Raw genomic sequence first — 25,290 nt, 5'->3', positions numbered from 1 at the left:
AAATTGTTTTATTGAACCAAATTTTCATTTATATCCAAGAAAACAGTTCTTTCGGATCTAGAAATTTTTTTCTGATTACGCGTATTTATAGCAAGTTCAAAATGAATTTGTAAGAAAATGAAGTGAAACGACACATTAACGCATTTACATTTTTTTTTCGTATAAATAAACTCGCATGATTGCTAATTAGGTGACGTGTTTCGAGGGCGTCGTACTTTTAAATATGAATCTCTCTGCCGTTCACTTTGTTTCTCTCCTTTGTTCGGATTGAAATTTTAAATTCGGTTTAAAGAGGAGCATTCTCTTTGGAATTTAGCGAAAATGTGGCATCTAACAGGATTGATAATTAAGCCGCGATTCTGGTCGTAGCCCTCACTAATCCGAGAATTCTTCGACTCTATTTATAACGAAAGTGCAGAGTGCCAAAGATTGCACGTACTTTGCGATACGTGTCATCCGAATGAAATTTATGTAGCATTAACGCACTGACAGATATCTACAATCTACATACTTTCGACTAGTGCGAAAGCTATCTTATTTAGTATTCCTCGTATCAAGGTTGATGCTCTTCTGCCTCTGATCTTGCATAAAGAGATAAAAACAAAAAAAGGTGACGTCCTGGTTTGATATTCTATTTTTTGTCAACACTGATAGTGATACAAACTGTTAAAACGTTTTCAACAACCCGGACAGCACAAAAGTTTTCCTGAACATTCCTGGAACATTCCAATGGAAGGTTCGGAGAATTCCTAAAAATGCTTCAGGCACTCAAGAGAAACAGTTGTCTTGAAAATCGTCCTCTTGCCACTCAGAGAAATGCACTCTTGTCTGAGAAGGATGCTTCTTGAAACAAATGGGTTTCTCTTAAATTTAGGGTTAAAAGGAATTTTATTTGTCTCAAGAAGAATTTGTTTGCAGCAAACGCTGGCTTTTCGTAATAAACTTGACCTAATCTTGTAGCGAAATAATTATGTTTTTGTAAAAAAGATATTAAAGTGATTCAACAGAAAAAAGACAAGGGGACGATGCTTCTGTTTCAAGATAACTTTTTCTCTGATTGTGCCCAATTTGTTTTGAAGATAATGTTTGCATCATGAAGATTCATTTTAAGACAATAATGATGGCTTTCTAACATTTTATCCTCATATTTCTTGAAACAAAAGAAAAAGGCGTAACGTAGTTTATAAATAATCCCTAAAAGTAGACTTTTCAATTAAAAAGAATTAACTTTCAAACCACAGTAGTTGGAAATCTTTAAAAAAAGTCGTTAGAATCAAGAGGCTTCTTTTGTACTATGGTCTATACCAACCTTTAACCATTTTTTATATAATTACACGTTTGGTCACTTTTAATCAATTTTTAATGCCACAAGGCGAAAATATTCCCTCAGCCGGATTAGTTTTCAACTGGTTATGAAAATCACATATTTCAACAGCTAATTTCATCACAAGTCTTGAATATGTTGAGACTGAAGTTTACAAACTGACAACTTTCATTCATGAAAGTTTATTTCTATCTAAACTTTTACTTTTTAATGTAAGTCCATTTTTATGCTATATCAGCACAAGAATATGAAAGGTGGAAATGCGTTTACTGAAGCATTTAGGGTAAACAATGCTATAATTTGTGAAAGTGGCTGTTCTTTATTTAGCACATGTGGATTTTATATTGCTTGAAAATTTTTGTCTTATTAATTTAAAAAAAGAACCTTTACTGTATTTGTAAATTTTACCATTATCTTTTACTTGGTACACTTTTGAGAATTGTTTTCATAAATATTTACTTTTTTACTGCATGTTTTCAATTCGCGTGACTAAAAATAAATGCCCTATTGGCGATTGGAAATTGTTAATTTCCGTGTTTGACTGACGATGAGATTGTACGAAATCCGATAAGATAATGAATAACCATATCTCTCTCGATGAAATCTTTTTTTAATTATTAGCATTTCTGATATCACTTGTCCACAAAAACTTTAAATTATTTCACTGCGTAGTTTGTATCCGTATATGTTCCTCACATTGATCAGTAATCTTTCGAATGACAAACAATATTTGATAAAATCGTTCTCTTTTGGTTTTAGTAACTTAGGAAATGATCTTTGCTCAATTTGGCAAATATCACTCTAAAAAATATATAAAAAAGAGCTCTATAATATAAAAAAATATTATGAAATTTTGTTCAGCTATCTAATCTTCTGAATGTCAAACCAAAGACTTGCGAAACATTATTTTTATATGGTTTTCACGGTCAAGCGTCGTAGTACAATAAGCCAATGAATATGTTAAGCTTTTTTGTATGCAGACGGCATACTTTGATATACAACTCTCGATCATGAAGAACGGTTCAAAAAAAACTAAACGCAGATTTTGTACGTCCAATCTGAATGTTCGTGATCAAATTCTAAATATGTTTTACCCTTGACTCCTGCCGAGAATAAATTAGCTATTAATAAGTGTATTTTGCTATCTATGACTGTTTTTTTTTAAAACAAATTCTCTATCCACATTTTAGCATATAATACAATAAATATTCAGTTTGCACCACTGGGTAGAATAGGTCCGAATTGCCCAAGAAGGTTAGTTTTTTCAAAAAACAATTATATATTGGAAGGTTCAAATTAGTAAAGATGCAAACATGTGTTTCCTTTACTATCTCCAAATCAAATTTAGGCAAGTATCTTTGTTTCGTGATTGAATAAACTGAAAAGGTAATACAATATCAAAACACTTTAAATATTCATTTTAGTACAATCGTATGAAAAACCCGCACATACAAAAATCCCCGAATTTCAAATTATCATTGGGTATTACCATGTCAACCACTTGAAAATTACCCGCAAGAAAAGTTCACAACCGTTTCTTATGCGCGGTCACTGAATCCAATTTTCAGACATATCCCGTTTCTTCCCGGAAAATGGAATTGTTTACCTAAGTGAATGCTGATCCGATATCACAGAACGATTATCACGAACACCACCCGACAAGAAAAAGCGTCGAGTCTATTGTGATTCACACGCTACTTTTTTTCTCGACTTCTCGAAACGCGCTGGCGCTGAAGTTGTTAGCGGGAATAACGAAAGGTCAAAGAGCCCGACCCGCGTCCCACCCCCGGGTTCTGAGAAGTATCTCATTAATTCGTCGATATCGGTGTGGTTCATTATAATGATCGTCGAATGCAAGCTTCTACGTCAAAGTCATAGAAAAAAACTTGTATAAATTTTACCCCGATTTCAGAGTAGGTTTTACCCACAACAAAAATGATCTTTATATGCTTAGGACTTGTGGACATATAATTTATATGGTTGTATATACACCTTTTGCCGGATGTCTTGATGCCGTTCTGAAGACATTTTAAAGATATGAAAAGGTTTAAAGTATGTGTTAAAGGCGTCAAGTCACAAAACATTTTTCGGATCCTTTCATGATTTTAAAAGGTTCTCAGAGCGTTATCAAAAAGATCTGCCAAAAGACGCCTATAGGAAAACAATAGAACTTGCGTATCCACTGAGAATTATGATGATAATGACGAAGACTTGAATATCAGTTATATAATAGCAACGTTTGAAAGATTAATCCGCCATTATTTTTTGTGAAATAAAATTATCCAAAAATCTAGATTGTAAATCTACACCAAGACCTCCTTTCTAGTGTGACATCAATAATGACAATGTTATAGAAACCCATCATCAGATTCAAGACAATTTGACAAAGATAAATCAGAATTGACCTCTGACTTGACACCTGTATGACAATGTCTATAACCCTCACACAAAAAGGTGGGGTGTTCATACACCCCAATGCATTATTTTCGCGAATGCACTAGACCTAGAACGTCTCAGGGGGGCAGGGATCTCAATAGCCTCCTTTTCAGTTATCATCTGCATGTGGGAATGGATGAGGGTCACTAAGTCATGATACAGATGTTTTTAGAAGCGATAATACGAATTTTTACTGTGTAATTTGGAATACATGATACGTATCTTTTTCATGTTCTTAAGTATCTTTGTATGCTGTGTTTTATGCTGATGTTTATGCATCTGCATTTTTTTGGAAAATGTATTATTTACGTTACTGCAAGAAGTTACTTAATAATTTATTATCCCTTATGATATATATAGTATGAGTCACGGAGGAAAATATATCGCAAAACAAGATTCTAGATTTAAAACAATCACAGAGAAAATTAAAAATTTGCTGCAGGTAAGACCTGTAACTGTTAATGATTAAACATATTTTGGCGAAAGTTTCATTGAGGTCAGGAAAATAATTCTGAACTCGTCGACTGCGTCGCGCTGAAATGGGCAAATTTCAGTAAAACATGTAGAATCTAAGACAGAAACACACAAACAAATGTGTACTTACTGATATATTTCCTCCGAAATAAATCACATTTTTGTAGACGAATTAGAACTTACTTAATACAATTGAGCAAAATCGCAAAATGTAACTGACGGATGGGAATCCCCATTTCTTACGTTATAGATTGCACAATTATGCGGTATATAATGTAAAAACTTGCAATGTACGATATCACGATTTTGCGCTATTATAATGCGATAATTACGATATATAGGGCAGGAATTACGATATATATTGTAATTTGTGCGATATAGTTTTCTCAGTGGTTAGGGACTGGAAATAGCCTTTGTGTTTCCTAAAACTGAAAAAAATCTAAGAAATGGAATTTTCTCGTTATAATTTTGCAGGAAATGATTGAAAAAGTGCTTTGCATAATTGAATAATGTTAAATAACTTAGAAACAATATTATACCATAAATCATTCGTAATGTTTTTCAAAACCACTAGGTTGTAAAGACACCCCACCTTGTGGTAAATAAGACTCTGTTTCACATTGTTAAGTAAGGGTTAAAAGGTCATCAAGAACTAAGTCAACCTTAGAGTTTGTATCCTCCTAAGGTTCTTTTGTTTATATTTCGAAAAAAATCAACTTTACAAACATCAAAATTACTCGCAAGAAAAACTGACTTGTGTTTTCCGTGATTGTAGCTCGTGGTATCGGGAATATCTAAATTGTAAGATAAGAATCTAGATCGCTCAGAGCAGCTGAGAACGATATCAGCTGGCTGTAGTTGAATACACAAAACAAAATAGCGTCGTCCAACAGGTTCACGTGTGTTTATTCTCAAGCGTTCAATCACAAAGCGTTTCCTCGTGTTGGGGCTATGGTGGGGCACCTGCGCTTAGTGACAAGATGGGATGCTGGTTCGGTGCAGTTTAAACAAACATGGGTTGGGGGAGGTGGAGAGGACCTGAGCGGATGCGAGTCTATTTTATTTCAGGTCATTGTCCCTCATTGCTTCGTGTTCTCAATTTTGCCCTTATTGAGATTCTCAACCTCTTCATCATGTAAATATCATCTAACCCAGATTCCACATTGACACATTTATAAATTAATCATTCGTACAAATAAAACTGAAATAGGGCATGGAATGACCACGGAATTGGAGAGGGGGTAGAGTACTTTTAGATATTTTTTAGAGTTGGACCAGAAATAGAACATAGAGCTGTACAGGGGGCACGTCCTAATATTAACAGATTTGGAAAAGAAATATTTCTTGCTCCGAAAACCTTTTAGACAAAAGGTTTATAGAGTAAAAGCCTTATAAGGTTTATCGCAATAGAATCGTATATAGCAAGATGACGTAAGAAAGTTAGAAAGTTTACCAGAAGGTGACTTGAAAACAGCACAAAGCGAGCGTATGTAGTCGAATCGGAAATAGAATAGAATATTATTACGAATTTATAAAAGTGGTGTCCCACAATGGAATAACAAGAAAGTAAACACTGAAGTACTTTCAAACTTTAGAATGCCATAAAAAGTCTTTGTTCATATTAAGACCGTCTTTTTGACCTGTGACAGGTACGACCACAGTAATAGCCACAGTGACCACAATCCACTTAGGTTTATAGATGCCATAAATTGATTATAACGATGACCTAACCTAAATCTCATTACAATCTAAATACGGAAATATGCACGGACATTTTTAATACCAATATAATCGAAATTACTTACATTTGACTAATTATTAGTCGAAGTTTACGAATTGTAAAAGCAAGAACTCAGTAGCAGATAATTGATCAAAACGTACTAATTTGTTAATACTATTTAAACAATTAACGGGAAAGAAAATTTAAGTAAATTGGGTTTATGGTCTTCGAATTTTACTTTTTTTCTAGTGTAAGAAAAACATCAAAAGATAAAGGCTGTATTCAAATGAACTGATGATAATTAATAATTATTTAGAATTGTGCATTAAGCAAAAAAGAACTTTGAATTATATATATTAGAAATCGAAATCACGGATTTTCTCAATGTTCAGTGGCTGCTGAGTTGCCTTTTTGGAAAGTTGTGTCTATAAAGATCGAATCGAGTTCTCAACTGATTTTATGGTTTTCGAGTATAGATTTAACTCTCTATAAAATTGCAGAAGAAGGTTTGAAATGTAGCGAATTGAGTGTAGAGATTTTCTAAAATTTAAATATTCAGTGGCAGCTGAGTTAAATTTTCTTAAAGGTGTTTCTAAAGATCAAAGAGGATTCTTAACTAATTTTTTAGTTTTATGGTCGCAACAAACTAATGAAATTGTAGAAGAACATTGGACAAGTAGCATCGATTTCCGACGAAAAATTCTCTACAACAAAAATTAACTTTACAAGATAAACTTTACACAAATATCGATTCAACTTTCTTTTGTTTTTCCTGAAATAAATTTTATTCTTAGTTTTTCTGTGATTTAAATATGCAGTGATACCAGAGTTCAAATTTATAAACGTTTCTAAGGATCGAACCAAAATATGTGTAATAAATTGTTTTAATTCATTCATGTGGAATAGAAGTATTGAAATTTTTATTCTGATCAATTCAAGTCTGTCCCTCTTAAAAGTTAAAATTATTTTAATTCAAACATTTGAATAGATTTTATCTGTAATATATTCCCCTCAATGTTAGCAGAGATGAATGCACTTTTAATTACATTAAAATAAATTATTAACATATAAATAAATACAAATTTGAATATTTTTCGAATGTATAAGTTATAAAACGATTCAATACTGAAAAAAAAGGTTAAATAAAAGTTTCAGTTACATTTTCTTAAGTCGACTGAGAGGAATAGGATTTACACTTTTTCTTTTCCCGTTGGGTGATTTTTCGACGAAAGAAAAATCGCTCAATCGTACACGCAGAGAAATTTTAAGAGATTAATTTACGGAACGGCAGTTGCTCTAAAAGCAAGGGTTCCTAGATCTTAGTTCTTGCGTCAAAGTTTAGAATAAGATCAAAAAGTTCCGTGAAATCTCTTCCAATTTCTCTCCGTGTAGTAATCGAAATTCTCAATTCTTCTGAATTCTTTCCAAATATTTACAACAAAATTGCAACGTACGTTTGGAACTTGAAAAAAGATAGTATCCTGTTTTATTATTTAGAATCGAAAATTACTGCTAAACTTATTTTGAATGTGTTAATGGCGATTTAATATGCTTGATATATTAATTTTAATATACATGAGCATAGTAAATTTAATATTATTTTCAGCAGGGTAACACTAGAGAAGTAGCAAATTATGTACATTAAGGGATGTTCTAAAATTCAAATGTTCAGTGCCAGCTGAGTTGAAATTAATAAAAGCTGTTTCTAAAGATCCAACCGAATTTCTAACTGATTTATTTATGATTTTACATATGTAATACTATAAATTTTGAAGAGAACGTTAAAAATGTAGTGCAGTGTAAATGGAATAGATTTACCACACATTTCATTACATTAAAATGTAAAATTGAAATTCCAGTATTCATATCATGTTAATGTTAGTTATTCGTGAATCGTGTTGCTATAGAATGAATGCGGCTGCGTGAAGAATCGCGGCTGATATACTCATAAACATATATCTCCGAATTGGGGTAGGTCAGGTAGAATTCGCCTTGGCGATTAATATACGAACTGTAGTTGACTCTACATTCTCTTTGTTTGCGGCTCGCTTCGATCTGAACAATTTTGGTATAATTTAATTATTTCATGTGATTTCAACACAAGCATCTTTATTTTTAAATGGAATTTCTTCTGCAACTTGGCATTAACAGCTTTGGGAAAATGTCTCAAATATAGGATTTGAAATTCTTTAACTTTTCTTTTGAAAAACATTTCTGTTTTTCGAACTACACTTAAAAAGCATAAACTTAAAAACGATAAATTGTGAGGGGAAAAATTGCACAAGGCATAAAATGACGTATGCTTAACAAAAATCAATTTGTGTAACATAATTGCACGAAAGGAGTTAAAACGAGAGAAACATGTTTCTAAATATTGTAATCTTTAATGAGCCGATTACAATGTTTTGAAATATGTTTTTTTTTTTAAACATACTTCTTTTAAAGCCTTCTTGTTGCCACTTTGACTTTAAAATTTGTGTTTTAAATGTATTTTCAAATTGTTCTGCGACATTTTTACTGTTTTTTTAAATTGTCGGATTTAATTGCCCCAATTATTTAAATTGTAGTGAAGACTTTTTATATTCACATTAGGGCCTTATGAATATATTTAATTACAAAACGCAAATAATTAACCCACATCACTTATACCTCTGAAAAATGATATATTACTCACATGGGGTCAAATTGACCCCGGATGATTTTAAAACGTTGTCGTGCTGATTGTACGCATGATTTCAAATTAAAAAAATGTATTAACGCTATTTAATATGTAGAAATTAGATTCTGATTGTTTTTTTTTGTATACACATTATTTTAAGGTGTATAAACAAATTTTCAAAAACCTATTCAAATTTTAGTTTGGAGTTCATGTTGAGGTTATTCGGAACAGGGTATATTTTAAGGATTTTTTAGAACTGCTGGACCTGACAGTATACGATTTCTAAAAAAACTGCCCTTTGGAATATATCCTGATTCTGACCCAGGTAAGTGATGAGGGTTAATAAACAGAGACAATACGCCATAGACCCTGCTTTCGTTCTCTAGAGATCAGTTATCGTACTGTTCTCAAAAGTTCGATTCTCGTAAAACCCTAAAAAATTTACTCTTCATTAACATCTTTGCCTGTTTTTAAAATAATTGTAAGGCAAGATTACGATATCCGTGGCGACAAAGTTTTAATGTGGGTTCCTATAGGATTTTTAGCGACAAACATGAATCTGAAAGTTTTAAATCGATATCTCGAATAGTTTTCGATTTCTCGATTTTTAAAACTTTTTTTTAATGTAGACAATTTCTTAAGTTCATTCCGATAGGCGATTTTTTTTACAACAAAAAGGAGTTTTTATGTGGATTCCTATAAAAGGAAAAAGGGGCAGGGGTGTGATCTTACATTATTTATATGACCAGTCACAGCCCTATAGTAACACCGCATATTCCCTCAATATTTCCTGCAATATCCGCAATATTGCAGAAAATATTGCTGGAGTGTCTATGTCCTTTTTCCGAAATATAAAGTTGATACCAAAAAGTATCCGCTAGATCTAGCCAACACTTTTTGGTACTAAACGTTTCAAAATATTAACTTTATATTTTATAAAAAGGACATAGACACTGCAATATTGCAGGAAATATTGCTGGAGTGTCTATGTCCTTTTTCCGAAATATAAAGTTGATACCAAAAAGTATCCGCTAGATCTAGCGAACACTTTTTGGTACTAAACGTTCCAAAATATCAACTTTATATTTTATAAAAAGGACACAGACACTGTAATATTGCAGGAGTGTCTATGTTCTTTTTCCGAAATATAAAGTTGACACCAAAAAGTATCTGCTAGATCTAGCGAACACTTTTTGGTACTAAACGTTTCAAAATATTAACTTTATATTTTATAAAAAGGACATAGACACTGCAATATTGCAGGAAATATTGCTGGAGTGTCTATGTCCTTTTTCCGAAATATAAAGTTGATACCAAAAAGTATCTGCTACATCTAGCGAACACTTTTTGGTACTAAACGTTTCAAAATATTAACTTTATATTTTATAAAAAGGACATAGACACTGCAATATTGCAGGAAATATTGCTGGAGTGTCTATGTCCTTTTTCCGAAATATAAAGTTGATACCAAAAAGTATCCGCTAGATCTAGCGGACACTTTTTGGTACTAAACGTTTCAAAATATCAACTTTATATTTTATAAAAAGGACACACACACTCCAGCAATATTTTTACCATATTTCCTGCAATATTGCGGATATTGCAGGAAATATGGTAGAAATATTGAAGGAATATGGTCGAAATATTGAGGGAAAATGCAGTGTTACCAGGGAGGGGTGCCCCCTCCCCTCGGGAATTGGAAAAAGGGACAGGTGTGTGAATGTACATTATTTCTATGACCAGTTACAGGGGTGCTTTCACGCCCCCCATGAAGCATTGGAAAAGGGGCTGTGGTGTGATCTTACATTATTTCTGTGACCAGTCACAGGGGTGTTTTTGATATCTCGAAAACGATTCGAGATATTGATTTAAAAATTGCAGATACATATTTCTCGCAAAAAATCCCATCGAAATTCATATTCAGAAATGTTTTACAAAAAAAAAATAATAACTTGAACATAAAAAATCGTTGTATCGAAAACTATTAGAGATATCGATTTAAAACTTTCAGATTCGTGTCTCGCAAAAAATCGTATAGGAATTCACAATAAAACGTTGTCACCACGGATATCGTAATCTCCCCAATTGTAATAATTTTAATTCAATCTTCATTAGTAATTTTAGAAGTTGCAGTTTCTTTTATTCAAGCTTATGTATTTTCTATGTTAAACCAAGTATAAAAATTTTCTAGAAGCTTTTCATATATATCATTACACGAAGTAAATTATATATTTTTATGAATTTTCTCAATTTTTAGATAAAAATGTGTACAGTGCGCGATTTGTGACCGTTATGCAAGGGGAAAAAAAGAAAAATATATTTCTAAGATTACTGCGCGTTCGGCGTCGCGTCGAGTCAGCTGTGAGCTGCAGTGAATGTACACAAAACAGAAATGCGCGTCTTACCGTCGAAATGCGTGTCGCGGCACTCGAACGTAAACATTCCCTATCTGAACCAATCTGAACTGACAACTTGAGAATTCCGACAAAGGAAATAATGCAAAATTTGATTCCACAATCGGAATATTCTAGCCGAGCGTCGAATGAATTAAGACCGAGTAAAAATAAATAACGAGGGCACGTCTCTTTTGACATTGCCGAGAGATGAAAGTAGAGTAACGAGAGCAGAAGTAGAGTAACGAGAGCGGACTGCAGAATACCCGACCTCGTTGACGGAACTGCACAAAACTCGAATTGACATTAACTTCAATTGATGGCGCACAAAGCTCTGAAAAATCAGGGATACGTGACAAGCAGAACAACCACGATGGCAGTTTCTCGAGAAATAAAAATAAATAACAATCACCGAAAAAAAGAATGTTTGAAAAGGAAAATCGGGTCCTGACAGCATCAGCTGTGTACGTAAACAAGTAACGGAAATTTCTGCACTCCGATGCACTTGAGATTTGTCTCAACTTTTGTTGTCAATCGAGATGAAAAACAGCTTTTGAAAAAGACTATTGCGTAGTTTGTATCACAGAGCGTCATGCACCTACTTCGGAGATTCCAGCACTTTATTTGTTTTGTTGATTCTTGGGAAATGTAATTCCAAATATTGACTTTGTCTGTTCCGAGTATTTTCTCAAAATACGATTCGTGGGACACGATTGCAATTCGCGGAAAAGAGAAATGAATCAACTCGGTTGGGGCAAAATGGCCAGGGCCTTGTTGTCAAGCAACAAAGACGCGTGCGAAGAGTCCACGAGAAAAACGGTATTACGCACCTCCATATGCATCCGTGACTTCGGCAGCGAGCAACACCAAGTTTTCTCGAGCTGTTGTCCAGTCTTTGAGCGCGGATCACGGCTTCCTTTTCGCGCAATGCCACGAAAAGCAACGACTCGACTTTATCATCCCTACACGAAGCTGTCGCATTCAGGAGCACCGTACTGCTGATCGCACAGCGTTGTTCGATTTATTTCGGTTCGTCCGCAGGCGGGACATACTGCGCGTGCGCATTGCGCCGGGAGAGCTTCCGGACACGACTGTTTGGAGGCGCCACTCTGATCTAGCTAGGAGTGGGAACAATTCACTCAAATTGGGATTTTTTTTTCCATTTTTGATCAAAATTCTTCTCGGTTGGAAAATTTATTTCCAACTTTTTCATGATTAGGGAACAATAGTTGTTTGAGTTCCGAGAATTGAAAATTCTAAGGTCTTGAATACGGAGATTCATAGGCTTTCGCTTTGAGGTCGACGACTCGCATTTGCGTTGTACTCGCTCGAAACATCGAACTGAACCCAACAAAACGGAACAAAGAGAGCAATTAAAACTTTTAGAATTTGCCTTTTACTAGCAAGCTTATGAATATTTATTATTTTTTACAAACTTTTTTATTGTCGATAGTGTATTTGCAATTTTAAAAAAGCGAGATTAAAAAGTGGAACAGCAGGAAACAAAAAAACTTTTTTTTTAGAAATTACAGTCAGTTCTTTGATTTAGTATAAGAACTAGAATTCTTTTTAAATTTAGGATTATTTTTAGGGCGTCCTATTTTGAAGCCAATATGCGTACTGTTAATTTACTAACTTCAGTTTGATAAATGACGACACGCGCTAATGAACTGAAATGATGCACAGCCGGGTAGAGTGAAAAAAATCTACTAAGTGGAACTACTTTGTTGTATATTCATTTTTTTTTATTATGATTCATCATTTCAGTTCATTTTTTTAAATTGATGCAAAATCCTGTTAAACAAAACAAGAATCCAACGAGCAAATTTGGACCACAACGAATAAACGAAAGCCAAAAATCCTATTGTAATCTGAAAAAAAGAAAAAAAAAGAAACTAATTTTCGGAAAAAAATAAAAAAGAGGAAGGAATTCCTCTTTTTTATTTTCTTCCGAAAATTAATTTTTTTTCTTTTTTAAAGATTTTTATTTTAATTTGGATTTTGGTCTAATTTAAATTTCGTAAATTTTGATTTTTTTTTAAATTTTAAATTTGAATCCTTTTGTTAATTATTTTTTTCGACAGAAATTTTAACTAGTCGATGTTTGACTGAACATTATTTTATTTAAAATTAATCTTTTTTGGTATAGAGTTAATATTTTTGGTTTAAAATTAGTTTTTTTTTTATTTAGAATTAATTTTTTTAATTGAAAATTTAACATGCTTGTTTCAACATGTCATTTTCAGTTTAAAATTCAACTGTATTTGGTTAAAAATTCATTTATATTGTTAAAAATTATTGTTTTTTGGTACAAAATTTTTCTAAATTGAAAATTAATGTTTATTTGTGTAAAAATTATCCTCTTATTAAAAATTAATTTTTTAAGCTAAATTTTTGGTCCTAAATTCATTTGATAGATATCCATTCATTTTGATTAAAAATTTTAATTATTTAGCTGAAACTTGATTTGCTTTAAAACTTATTTCTCTAACTGAAAAATAAATTATCCCGTGTTTAGTTAAAACCTTTTTTTTTTAGTTGAAAATTGGTATTTTTTGTTACAGGAAATTAACATTTTTGGTCGAAAATTCCATTAAAAATTCAAATAGATCGTTGGAAATTAACGAATTTTGTTACCAATTTTTCTTTTTGATAGAAAACACGTTTTTAATTGATTTTTTTATTTTCAACTTCGAAAGTAAGAAAAATGTGATATTGATGCTCATGATAAAATTTAGCACAAACTGTTAATTATATATTTAAAAAAAATTTTATTTACGAAAGTTTAACGTTTTTGATTTGAAACTCTTTTGTTTGGTTGAAATTTTAACTACTTTGTTGAAGTTTTTTTTTCCTTTTGTTTAAAACTTATTTCTTATTCATCTATTTTGCTGAAAGTTTGTCTTTTTTCGTAAAAAAATTCATCTTCTTGGATGGAAAGTCAACTATTTTGTAAAATTTTTCTAGTTTTTGTTGTTAAAGATCCATCATATTAGTTTTTTGTTAGAAATTTAACATATTTGGTTTAAAATTCATTTTTTTGTTTGAAAACTATTTTTTTTTTCACTAAAAATTTATTTATTTTATTCTTGCCAGAAAGTGTTTTTTTTTAGTCAAAAATTCACAAAAATTATTCTCTGTTACTTAAAAACTCAACATTTTGGATGAGATGTTTTTCTTCTTTATTCATTAAAAAATCTTTCTTGGATGAAAATTCAACTCTTTTATTGAAAATTCTTTGTTTTAGTTTTAATTTTACAATTTTTGATTAAAAACTAAAATATTTTTTGGTGGATCAATTACATAAGAAATTTTCAAATTCAAAAAAATGCATTTAATTAAGCAGAATTGAGTTAATTTAAATGAATTCAAGTGAATAAAAAAAATTGAAAAGAATTCAGGATAAATTATAATGCATAAACTATTTACAATTTCTATAGAAAGAATAAATTTTCAACCAAATAGTTAAATTATAAGCTAAAAATGGATGAATTTTTAACGAAACATGTAATATTTACATTTTTAGTTCAAAAAGTTAGTTCATTTTTTTACCAAAAACATAAATTAATCTCAACTAATTTGATGAATAAAAAAATGTATATTAAAAAAAAAGTTCTATTTCGAACCAAAAGAGGCGAATTTTTAAATCATCCCAAAGAGATGTGAATTTTGAAATCAATCCAAAAATATGAATTTTTGCTAAAAAGTTTAATTTTTAACCAAATAGTTAAATTGCAAACCAAAGAGGATGACTTTTTCACCAAATTGTTAAATTGTCAAGCTAAGAAGACTAATTTTCTCGAAAATACATATATTTTTAACAACAAAATATTAATTTTCAACTTATATTCGAATATAGTTACAATTTCAGTTAAAACAATTTATTTACCATTTTTAAAATTGATTTTTTACTCAAATAGTTGTATTTCTAAATAAATAATTTAAATTTTCAACCAAAAATGGAATAGTTAAATTTACAGTTGAAAAAAAAGTTTTCAGTTAAATTTAAAAATGAAAATGTGAATTTATTTTCAAACAAGTAGTTGAATTTTCAACAAAATAATTAAATTTTGAACCTGATAATAAAATTTTTTAGCAGGACAGATGAATTTTTAACTGAAAATATAATAATAGACTTTTCAATCGAAAATAAATATTGGGTTCTATTAATTCAGTTCGAATTTAAGGGAAAATAAATAAATAGAAATTTGAAGATTTTTGGCAAAAATTAACAATTAGGTTGACAAGTTTCTGTGAATTTTTAAAAATTGACCTTTAAAATAAGCTCAAGAACATTGAAAACAGCTCATATATTCCGATTTTTTAAAAAATATTAGGAAAACATTTATCATTATAATTTGTACTATTTTTGTAACAGTTCCTTAAAAAATTAATAAAATTGACCCTGGATAATTTTCACTATTTTAAAATCTCTTTAATTTTACAATGTAAAAACATTGCTTTGAATGTTTAATTATTTATTTTTGAGATAGAAAATAAAAAAGGAATGTTCAATTAAACGATTTGAAATTAAAATTGTTTAACTTTAAACGCTTTAATTTAAAGTTTTCAACCCCTTTTTTATTACTAATAAAACTTTAAATTGTAATTATAAAAAGTACTTAAAATTGGATAATGTTTAAAATTAGTTCTTGCATTATTAAATTCCTATTTCAAACTTGTCAATTTTACAATTTATAACTTTTTAAATTAAATTTTTAACGGGGTTTTAAACACGAATAAAATTCCTGTTTCTTTTTCCCCGTGGAGTATAAAAACCGTGAAAACAGTCATTATTTAACACAAAATTGAACGCTAATATTGACAATTTTAATTAGTTGAATTCTCAAATAAAAAAGATGAATTTTAAACAAAAAATGTAATAATTGATATTTCAGTCGAAAAAGGTTTTGAATTTAAATCAAACGCACTTGAATTCATTTAAAAAAAAACTAATTTTAAACCAAACAATTGAAATTATTAATGAACAAATTTGACATTTATACCACAAGAGATGGATTGGCAAACGAAAAAAAAAAAACAATTTCCTGTCAAATGGTTAAATTTTAAAAAATTATATATTTTTCAGTCGAAAAAAATTGACCAATCATAATTTAAAGAGAAAAATAACTTTAAAAAAAAATACAAATTTCGTATAATTATTTATTTTTGAAATTCTTTGCTTATATGCTTTAAGGTTATACAAAAAAAAATTCCTAACGTTTTTTACAAAATTGAAAAAGGTTTTTTAAGATTTCAGATAAGCTGAGAAAGTAATTAGAACATTTGGAAGAAATCTTTTTTTCATTTCACAAAATTTAAAAAATTTTAGGAAAAGTTTGAAGCAGTTTAAAATATAGATATTCAGGTTTAAGAAAAATTTTTTTTTAACCTTCCTTTGTCGTTTTTTTATGATTGTATAAAATATTTATTAATATTTAAAGTAACTTGAAATATGCACAGGAATCTGTTTAAAAAAAAATGTTTTCAAATTTTTAATCACGTTTAGAAAATGCTAGATACTTGTAAATATTTTTTAAATTCATTTGAAAGCTTCCTAAAATGTTGAAAACTTTTTGCAAATATGAAAAAATAAACTTTAAAACCTTCCAGCAGAGAAAAATTCTTCTAGATAATTTTTCTGACTATCTTGGACATTTTTCGAAATGTTTGTAAATATTCTTTTAAAAGAAATTTTGTAAAATGAAACATAATTAAATTTTTTCCGGAAATCTTATGAAATTGTTTTTATTCTCTTGAAGCCTTTCAAAATGGTTCAAAAGCTTCTGAATTGTTAATGTCAAAATCTTCAAAAACCTACATTTTATATTAAATTTTTTGAAATCTTTTTAAATTGAAAGTTATTTTTGTATCTTTCCAAAACTTTAAAATATCTCTCAAACTTGTTTTATAATTTTTACTAAAATTTTGTAATCTTTAAAACTGAACAAGTTTGCTTTAAAAACTTTTATATTCTATTCAGAAACTTAAATATATCATTTCAAAAATTTTCGAAATGTACTGAAATGTTTTCTTCAAGTTAATTTTTCAAAATAAAAAATCAATTTTCTATTTCTCTTGGAATTTTCATAAACAAATGTTATTATATTAAAATATTTTAAATTCCCTTAAAAAAAAAGATTTCAAATTATATTCAAGATTCAAGAAAACAACAGCAATTGTCATAAACTATCACTTTCTTTTTTTATTAAAAATGTCCACGAAAAAATGAAACACTTGCCACTAACATTGTTTTTTCTACAAAAAGTGCCCCTTTATTAAAGAAGATTGAAATTTTTTAATATAATGAATTGGAAAGCTATACTCGTAGAATATGAAAAGAAAGATAAAAAAATAAATAAAAATGTAACTGTAGCATATATTTGATTTCTACGTGAAATATAATTTTTTCTAATAAATGATTATTATAAATAATTAAATGTTCTAAATAAAAGTAACGGCTACGGGAACCGTCAAAAAGAACTTTTCAAACTAGTTTTACTACTAAATCGGGGGAATACAGACGTGAACAATCAGGGCTGTCTGAACCGTTTCCAATCCACATGCATAATATTACGCAATATACTCGCATGGGTACTCGCGCACTGCGGTCCTTCCGAGGCGAGAATCGCAACCGAATCTCGCTCTACGCGCTAAGAAACTGCATGGCCCAGCATTTTTAGAAAGATACTAAACCGGGGGTTACTGAAACGCGGCTCTGGTGTATTTTATTGCGTATTCGACTTTCCTCCTCACCGAGAAAATGATTATTTACAGTATTTTTGCACTTTCTCCGTTAGATATTAAGTGTCATTCCAAAAAGAGATCGTTACATTTTATTACGTGCGTATACTCCAAGTTCCATATGAGAATAGTTTTAAAGGTTTCCTCGCACTGGCCTTGTTACTAAATCAGTACCCTCGAAACGTAGACAGAAAAAATCCGTCTGAAACGTTTCCAACTGGAATGCATAATATTGCGCAATATACTCAGCTGAGAACTCGCGTACTGCGGCCCTTCCCAGGCGAGAGTCTCAACCGCCTCTCGCACATCGTGCTGAGAAACTGCTTGGACCAGCAGCTCTAGGAATTATAAAACCTGACCGGCTTCTATGGGACCTGGGGCGTAATAAGGGATGAGGAGAATCTCTGGTATCAAGTAATAATTTTTATTGTCAATCCTATTTCAACCAAATCACTTCAATTGAATAAAATAATAATGAAGTTGCAGTACACTAAAAATAAAAGTTCTTCATTGTGTAAATATCTTAGGCAACGGTCTTTACTAAAAACGCAAAGAAGGCAAGTTTTAAATTCATTTAATGATTTATATAATGAGCATTACTCGATTCAAGATGACCATTATTCAATTCGAAATTACCATTAGTCAACTCAAAATGACCATTATTCGATTTCAAAATGGCCATTATTCGATTCAAGATGGCTATTATTCGATTCAAGATGACCATTATTCGATTCAAGATGACCATTATTCGATTCAAGATGACCATTATTCGATTCAAAATGACACATCAACGTGTCTAAATGACAAGATTCCATATAGTAGAGACCAAGTGAAAAAGGTGCTAGCTCGCGTGGTGAACACTCGAAGTTTTAACATTGATATGAAACGCATTTGAAACATCAGCGCCCTTAACTCCGTAGCACCTTTTCATTCCGTCTTTCCAAGAATGGGTCATTTAAATCGAATAATGGTCATTTCGAATCGAATAATGGTCCTTTTGAATTGAATACTGATCATTTGAAGATATTTCAGTAACAGAATCAGCTGTGACTTTTGTGCCTTTCTCAAATGTAGCCGTAACCAGATATTGTTGACATTTTCAACATACTTTTATTGTTAATCCTATTTCAACCAAATCACTTCAATTGAATAAAATAATAATCAAGTTGCAGTAAACTAAAAATAAAATTTCTAAATTATGTAAATATCCTCGGCAACGCTCTTTACTAAAAACGTAAAGAAGGCAATTTTTCAATTCATAATGATTTATATAATGAGCATTACTCGATTCAAGATGAACATTATTCGATTCAAAATGAGCATTAGTCGATTACAGATAACCATTACTCGATTCTAAATGACCATTATTCGAAGCTAAATGACACATCAACGTGTCCAAATAACAAGATTCTATATCGTCGAGACCAAATGAAAAAGGTGCTAGCTCGCGTGGTGAACTCTCAAAGCTTTAACATTCCATATAAATGGTATTTGAAACATCAGCACCTGTAACTCCGTAGCACCTTTTCATGCCATCTTTCTGAGAATAGGTGATTTGAATCGAATAATGGTCATTTAAAAATCGAGTAATGGTCATTTTGAATCGAATAATGGTCTTTTTGAATCGAATAATGATCATTTAAAGATATTTCAGTAACAGTATCAGCTGTGATTTTTATGCCTTTCTCAAATGTAGTCGTAACAAGATTTTGTTGACATTTTCAACATACTTTTATTGTTAATCCTATTTCAACCAAATCACTTCAATTGAAAAAAATAATAAAGTTGCAGTACACTAAAAATAAAATTTCTAAATGATGTAAATATCCTCGGCAACGCTCTTTACTAAAAACGTAAAGAAGGCAATTTTTAAATTCATAATGATTTATATAATGAGCATTACTCGATTCAAGATGAACATTATTCGATTCAAAATGAGCATTAGTCGATTACAGATAACCATTACTCGATTCTAAATGACACATCAACGTGTCCAAATAACAAGATTCTATATCGTGGAGACAAAATGAAAAAGGTGCTAGCTCGCGTGGTGAACTCTCAAAGCTTTAACATTCCATATAAATGGTATTTGAAACATCAGCACCTGTAACTCCGTAGCACCTTTTCATGCCGTCTTTCTGAGAATAGGTGATTTGAATAGAATAATGGTCATTTAAAAATCGAGTAATGGTCATTTGGAATCGAATAATGGTCGTTTGGAATCGAATAATGGTCCGTTTGAATCGAATAATGGCTATTTTGAATCGAACAATGATCATTTTGAATCGAATAATGGTCATTTCAAAACATTTCTTTAACAGGAATAGCTGTGATTTTCGTGCTTTCCTCAAATGTAGCCATAACCAGATATTGTTGACATTTTCAACATACTTTTATTGTCAATCCTATTTCAACCAAATCACTTCAGTTGAATAAAATAATGATCAAATTGCAGTAAACTGAAAAGAAGAACTTACAAGCTGTAATACCATTTTATTGAAACCGTAAAAAAATCCAAAGTCCTAGCAAATTTAGAACGAGAAAATAAGGGAAAATTAAGAAACAAAGTTTATTTATTTATATCAGATAAATGAAATACAACAGAATAACGCTAGGTCATACTATCGACTGATAGCATTGCTGAATCTCTCGCTTTTTTGTACAAGCACAGCGCAGTAAATTGCATATATATATATACTTATTATACGCACTTGCAGAATACGTAGAAAGAGATTCATTCGTATTCGTATTCGTGAATTCGTTCATGAATGAAATCAAATGTACAACTACTCGATAAGTCAAAGTCAATGGCGTAACTTCGATAGACTTGGATAAAAAGAAGAAAAAAAAACGTCCACGAAAGTAGACAATTATTGGCCCTTCGCCCTCTTTGCATGTGAAATATGGCCCCTCTTTTATATTTCCAGAATCGAATAGAATAATCGAAGCTGTTTTTCTAAAATTGGGAAAATATATTCTTTATTCTCTTCGACTCTGCTCTGGAAAAATTTCAAGGATATCTATGAGTAGGGAATTAATGGCACTTGGGCCCTCTCAGACTTTCACTTTGAATTAAAACGGCCCCTGTTATTCTCCCATAAAATAAAATACAATAAAATAAAGAAAAATAAATATCCGATTATGAACTTTCAGTTAAGATCCGTTCATTGAGAGAAGATAATAAAGGTCATTCTTATCCATTTTCACTATGTACAGCAAATATTGACCAGTTTTCCAGTATTTTTATCTACTTGCGACACGTTTTTCATACCTTTTGTATATTCCTCAAATATACAGTAAACGCAGATACTTTCTTTTAACCCCTCCTCAAGGGACAGTACAAAATCTTCGCAACTTTTCTTTTTTCTTCACACTTATAATATTCGAGTGACTACACTCAGGCTAAAAGTATAAAATTCTCTAGTCGTTTCTACATACTATCAATTTTTCCATCTTTTTATCCAAGACTACTTCGTCACCAAGTCATGTGGAAAATACAGACCAAACAAAATTTGCTTTCCAGCAAGGGACGAAATTAAAAAAAAAAAAAACATTTTTTAAAACAAGGTTTGGGTCATGATCGCAGAAACGAAAACGTTTAAAAATTCTAGGTAGAAAAGTGCACATTTTTCAATAACTTTTCAGAGTTTTGGACAAGTCGGAATAATATCGCAGGGAAATATTCGGTACGAGGGAGTAATTTTCTTATAATATCGTTTATTTGAAAAATCTTCATTCAAGCTCGTCGAAGAAAACTGCGAAGCGATAAGGTACGCGATGAAAACAAAAACTGATTCCATATCAAATGGTTGACGCAGTATGTTGCACAAATATAAAAAAAATTATCACAACTTTTTTTTCAAGTTTAGATTTTCGAAGACTGTAGAGACATTTATACGATGTTGATTCATACTCTTTTAAAAACCAAATTGGAATCAATCTGGCTAGACTTATTGGCTGGTTACGGCAACGGCTAGAAAAAAAATGTTTTTTTTTTTTTTTTTAATGCAAATTTACGGCTGTACAAACAAAAGAGATTCTAAAGCTCTTTACCAAAAACGTAAAGAAGGCAATTTTTAAAATCGTCTAATGATTGTATCCGTGGATGTTTCATTCTTTAATTTGAAATCCATATGTATATTAATCATTTTTCGATAAAAAAAAATGACCATTATTCGATTGAAAATTTAAATTATTCGACTGAAAATGACCATTATTCGATTTACAATGACCATTATTCCATTGAAACCGACAATTCTTGGACTGAAAATTACCATTATTCGATTTAAATTTACCATTATTCAATTGAAAATGACAAACATTGCACCCAAAATGACAATTATTCGATTTAAAATAACAATTCTTCTACTGAAAATGACCATTATTCGATTTAAAATGACCAATATTCAATTGGAAATGATCATTATTCGACTCAAAATGACTATTATTATACTGAAAATGACCATTATTCGATTTGAAAATTGACCATTATTCCATTGAAAACGATCATTATTCGACTCAAAATGACTATTATTATACTCAATATGAGCATTATTCGATTTGAAAATGACAATTATTCGACTCAAAATGACCATTATTCCATTAGAAAGTTACCATTGTTCGACACAAAATGACCATTATTCAATTGAAAATGACAACTATTCCGACTCAAAATGACCATTATTTGATTACAAATGGACAATTATTTGGCACAAAATGACCATTATTCGATTTGAAATTACCATTATTCAATTGAAAATGACTATTACTATACTCAACATGAGCATTATTCGATTTGAAAATGACAGTTATTTGAGTCAAAATGACCATTATTCGATTTAAAATAACCATTATTCAATAGAAAATAGCCATTATTCTATTAAAAATTGACAATTATTTGATACAAAATTACCATAATTCGATGTAAAAGTACCATTATTCTATTGAAAATGATCATTATTCGATTAAAAATGACTATTATTATACTCAAAATTACCATTATTTTACTCAAAACGACTATTATTTGATGTTAAATAACCATTTGTATATTCAAAATTACCATTATTTGACGCAAAATGTTCATTGTTATACTCTAAATAACCATTATTCGATTTAAAATGACCATTATTTGACTCAATAGGACCATTATTCGACTCAATGACAATTATTATATTCAAAATGACACATTAACGTGTCCAAATGACAAGGTTCCATGTAACTCTTGTGGCGAACTCTCAAAGCTTCAACATCCTATATAAATGTTATTGTAAACATCAGCACCATCAAAATCCGTAGCACCTTCTTATTCCGTCTCTCCAAGAATGGGTCATTCTGAATCGAATAATGGTCATTTAAATATCTAATATTGGTAATTTTAAACCTAATAATGGTCATTTGGAATCGAATATTAGTCATTGTGAATCGAGTAATTGTCATCGTGAATCAAATAATGGCCATTGAAATCGAATAATGGTCATTCAAGTATCTAATAATAGAAATTTTGAACCGAATTATGGTAATTGTAAATCGAAAAATAGTCATTATGATTCAAATAAGGTCATTTCAAATCGAATAATGGTCATTTTATATCAAATAAATAACGGCCAGTTTAAATGGAATAATGGTAATTCGGAATCGAATAATTATAATTTTAAATCGAATAATGGTAATAGGAATGGAATAATGGTCATTCTTAATAGAATAATGGTCATTATAAATCAAGTGATAATCATTTTAAATTGAGTAACGGTAATCGGAATAGAATAATGGTCATTGTGAATCGAATAATGGTCATTGTGAATCGAGTAATGGTCATTGTCAATCGAGTAATGGTCATTGTGAATCGAGTAATGGTAATTTTAAATCGAGTATTGGTCCTTTCGAACCGAATAATGGTCATATAAAAATATTTCGGTAACAGGAACATCTGCAATTGTTTTTCTTAATTTTTTTCAAGCCTAAAATGAAGCCGTAACCAGATGTTGACATTTTAATCATACCTATCATTGATTGAAGCGCACTGCATTTCTGCAATGCCTTGTAAAGTGTTCTAATGCCTTTTTATGCCTATAAAACATATTGGGACAATACATTTGACCGACTCAAGTCCTTTCTTTTAAGGAATCCTGTGCAATTTGAAATGGACTGACAGTCAATAATCACTGGGATGACCAGCTGCATTTATACGATTTTCAATCGTACTCTCAGACGTCGGGCGATTTAGATGCCTCGTAAGTGCGCAGTTGCCACCCTCTCACTCTCTCTCTCTCTCACACACACACACACACACACTCCTCATTTTTGATATCCTTCCACGATGCGCAGACAATCATTCACAAATAATCCCTTTCAAGACACAGCAGACCGACACAACGCAGGCTAAGGACAGAAAGCAACAATTATCGAATAACAGAGGGAACTGGTTGCGTTTTACTTCTTTCTTTTATTCAATATGCATTTTTTTTATTTATCTTATAAAGTCATATCCTACAATAATTAAAAAGTAAATTAAAAAAAAAAAAATTAAAAAAAAAAAGAGTTCACCAAACAATAGTTAAAATAATCTTTAAAATTCTTCTCGATAAGGCAACTAATCTGTTTAGTAATTCATTTTACAATTCTATAATCAAATGATATATTTATATGTATATATATATATAATATATATATATACTGTAAAGTATATATGTAAAACACTAATATATGGTTACTTTTATTTTCTTGTTACAAGCCTTACATTATTAGAATATAATATGTATACTTTGTATATATACTCTTGTAATAAAACTGATTACTTCGTATGTACTCGTACTTGCTTCTAGAGATAATAATAAATATAACTATTGTGTAATGTTAGTACAAGAGAAGTGCGTGCAGAGGGTGGCAGCAGGGTGCGCATGAGGGTGTGCAATCGCATCGGGGATTGTCCAATCCCGGCTCTTAATATCGTCTCACATGGTGACGTTCAATTGTATTGCTTTAGTGTCCACCGAGCATGATTGCTGTTGTTGTTGCTGTTGCTGCTGTTGTTGCTGCTGCTGAACCTGTTGTTGGACCTGCTGCTGCACTTGCTGCTGTATCGCCTGCAGTTGAATCGCTTTTGTGTCGACAGTACACGTTTGCTGCTGCTGCTGAACTTGCACCTGTTGCACCTAGGGTGAAATTATTTTTAAGGGAAAATTCAGATCTGAGTTTGCGATTTTTCAACAGAGATGTTTGAAAAAAATGTTAAAAAATGCGTCAATGTCCGCAAAACTGAATTGAATTTCAGATAAAAGAGAAGAAGATTCAAGATCAATTTTTTTTTTTTTAATCAAATGAATTTAATACTTTAAGGGTACACTGGTGCGAATTCGCACCCGAAGTTTCTTCATTTTGTTGGCATTTATGCAAACACAGCAGCAGCGTATTATCCTCACATATATTAAATATTTAATATTAAAATTGTAAACAAACCAATTCGCACCAGTGTACCGATTATGTATGCTGGGTTGGAATGTGCCGTTTGAGGGTTAAAACGATTTAAAAATTTGAAGAAAAT

At 30.8% G+C, this 25,290-nt stretch overlaps 2 protein-coding genes across 2 annotated transcripts in view; both read right to left on the bottom strand.

Annotated features, from left to right (window-relative positions):
* Nucleotides 1-11,997, bottom strand: part of LOC117182169 (protein yippee-like 1) — a 39,766-nt gene extending 27,769 nt beyond the window's left edge. The window contains exon 1 of the mRNA XM_033375219.1: nucleotides 11,837-11,997. The gene's annotated coding sequence lies outside the window, so the exon portion shown is untranslated. The remainder of the gene's footprint in view (nucleotides 1-11,836) is intronic.
* An 8,308-nt stretch (nucleotides 11,998-20,305) lies between these two features.
* Nucleotides 20,306-25,290, bottom strand: part of LOC117181943 (zinc finger protein 33A-like) — a 46,362-nt gene continuing 41,377 nt past the window's right edge. The window contains exon 7 of the mRNA XM_033374970.1: nucleotides 20,306-24,901. Coding sequence (XP_033230861.1) covers nucleotides 24,701-24,901 — 201 coding nt within the window. The 3' untranslated portion in view covers nucleotides 20,306-24,700. The remainder of the gene's footprint in view (nucleotides 24,902-25,290) is intronic.

This window comes from Belonocnema kinseyi, chromosome 10, assembly GCF_010883055.1.
Source record: "Belonocnema kinseyi isolate 2016_QV_RU_SX_M_011 chromosome 10, B_treatae_v1, whole genome shotgun sequence".
Taxonomy (NCBI): Eukaryota; Metazoa; Arthropoda; class Insecta; order Hymenoptera; family Cynipidae; genus Belonocnema; species Belonocnema kinseyi.
The sequence above is the reverse complement of the archived record's forward strand: the minus strand, read 5'-3'. Positions and strand labels throughout refer to the sequence as shown.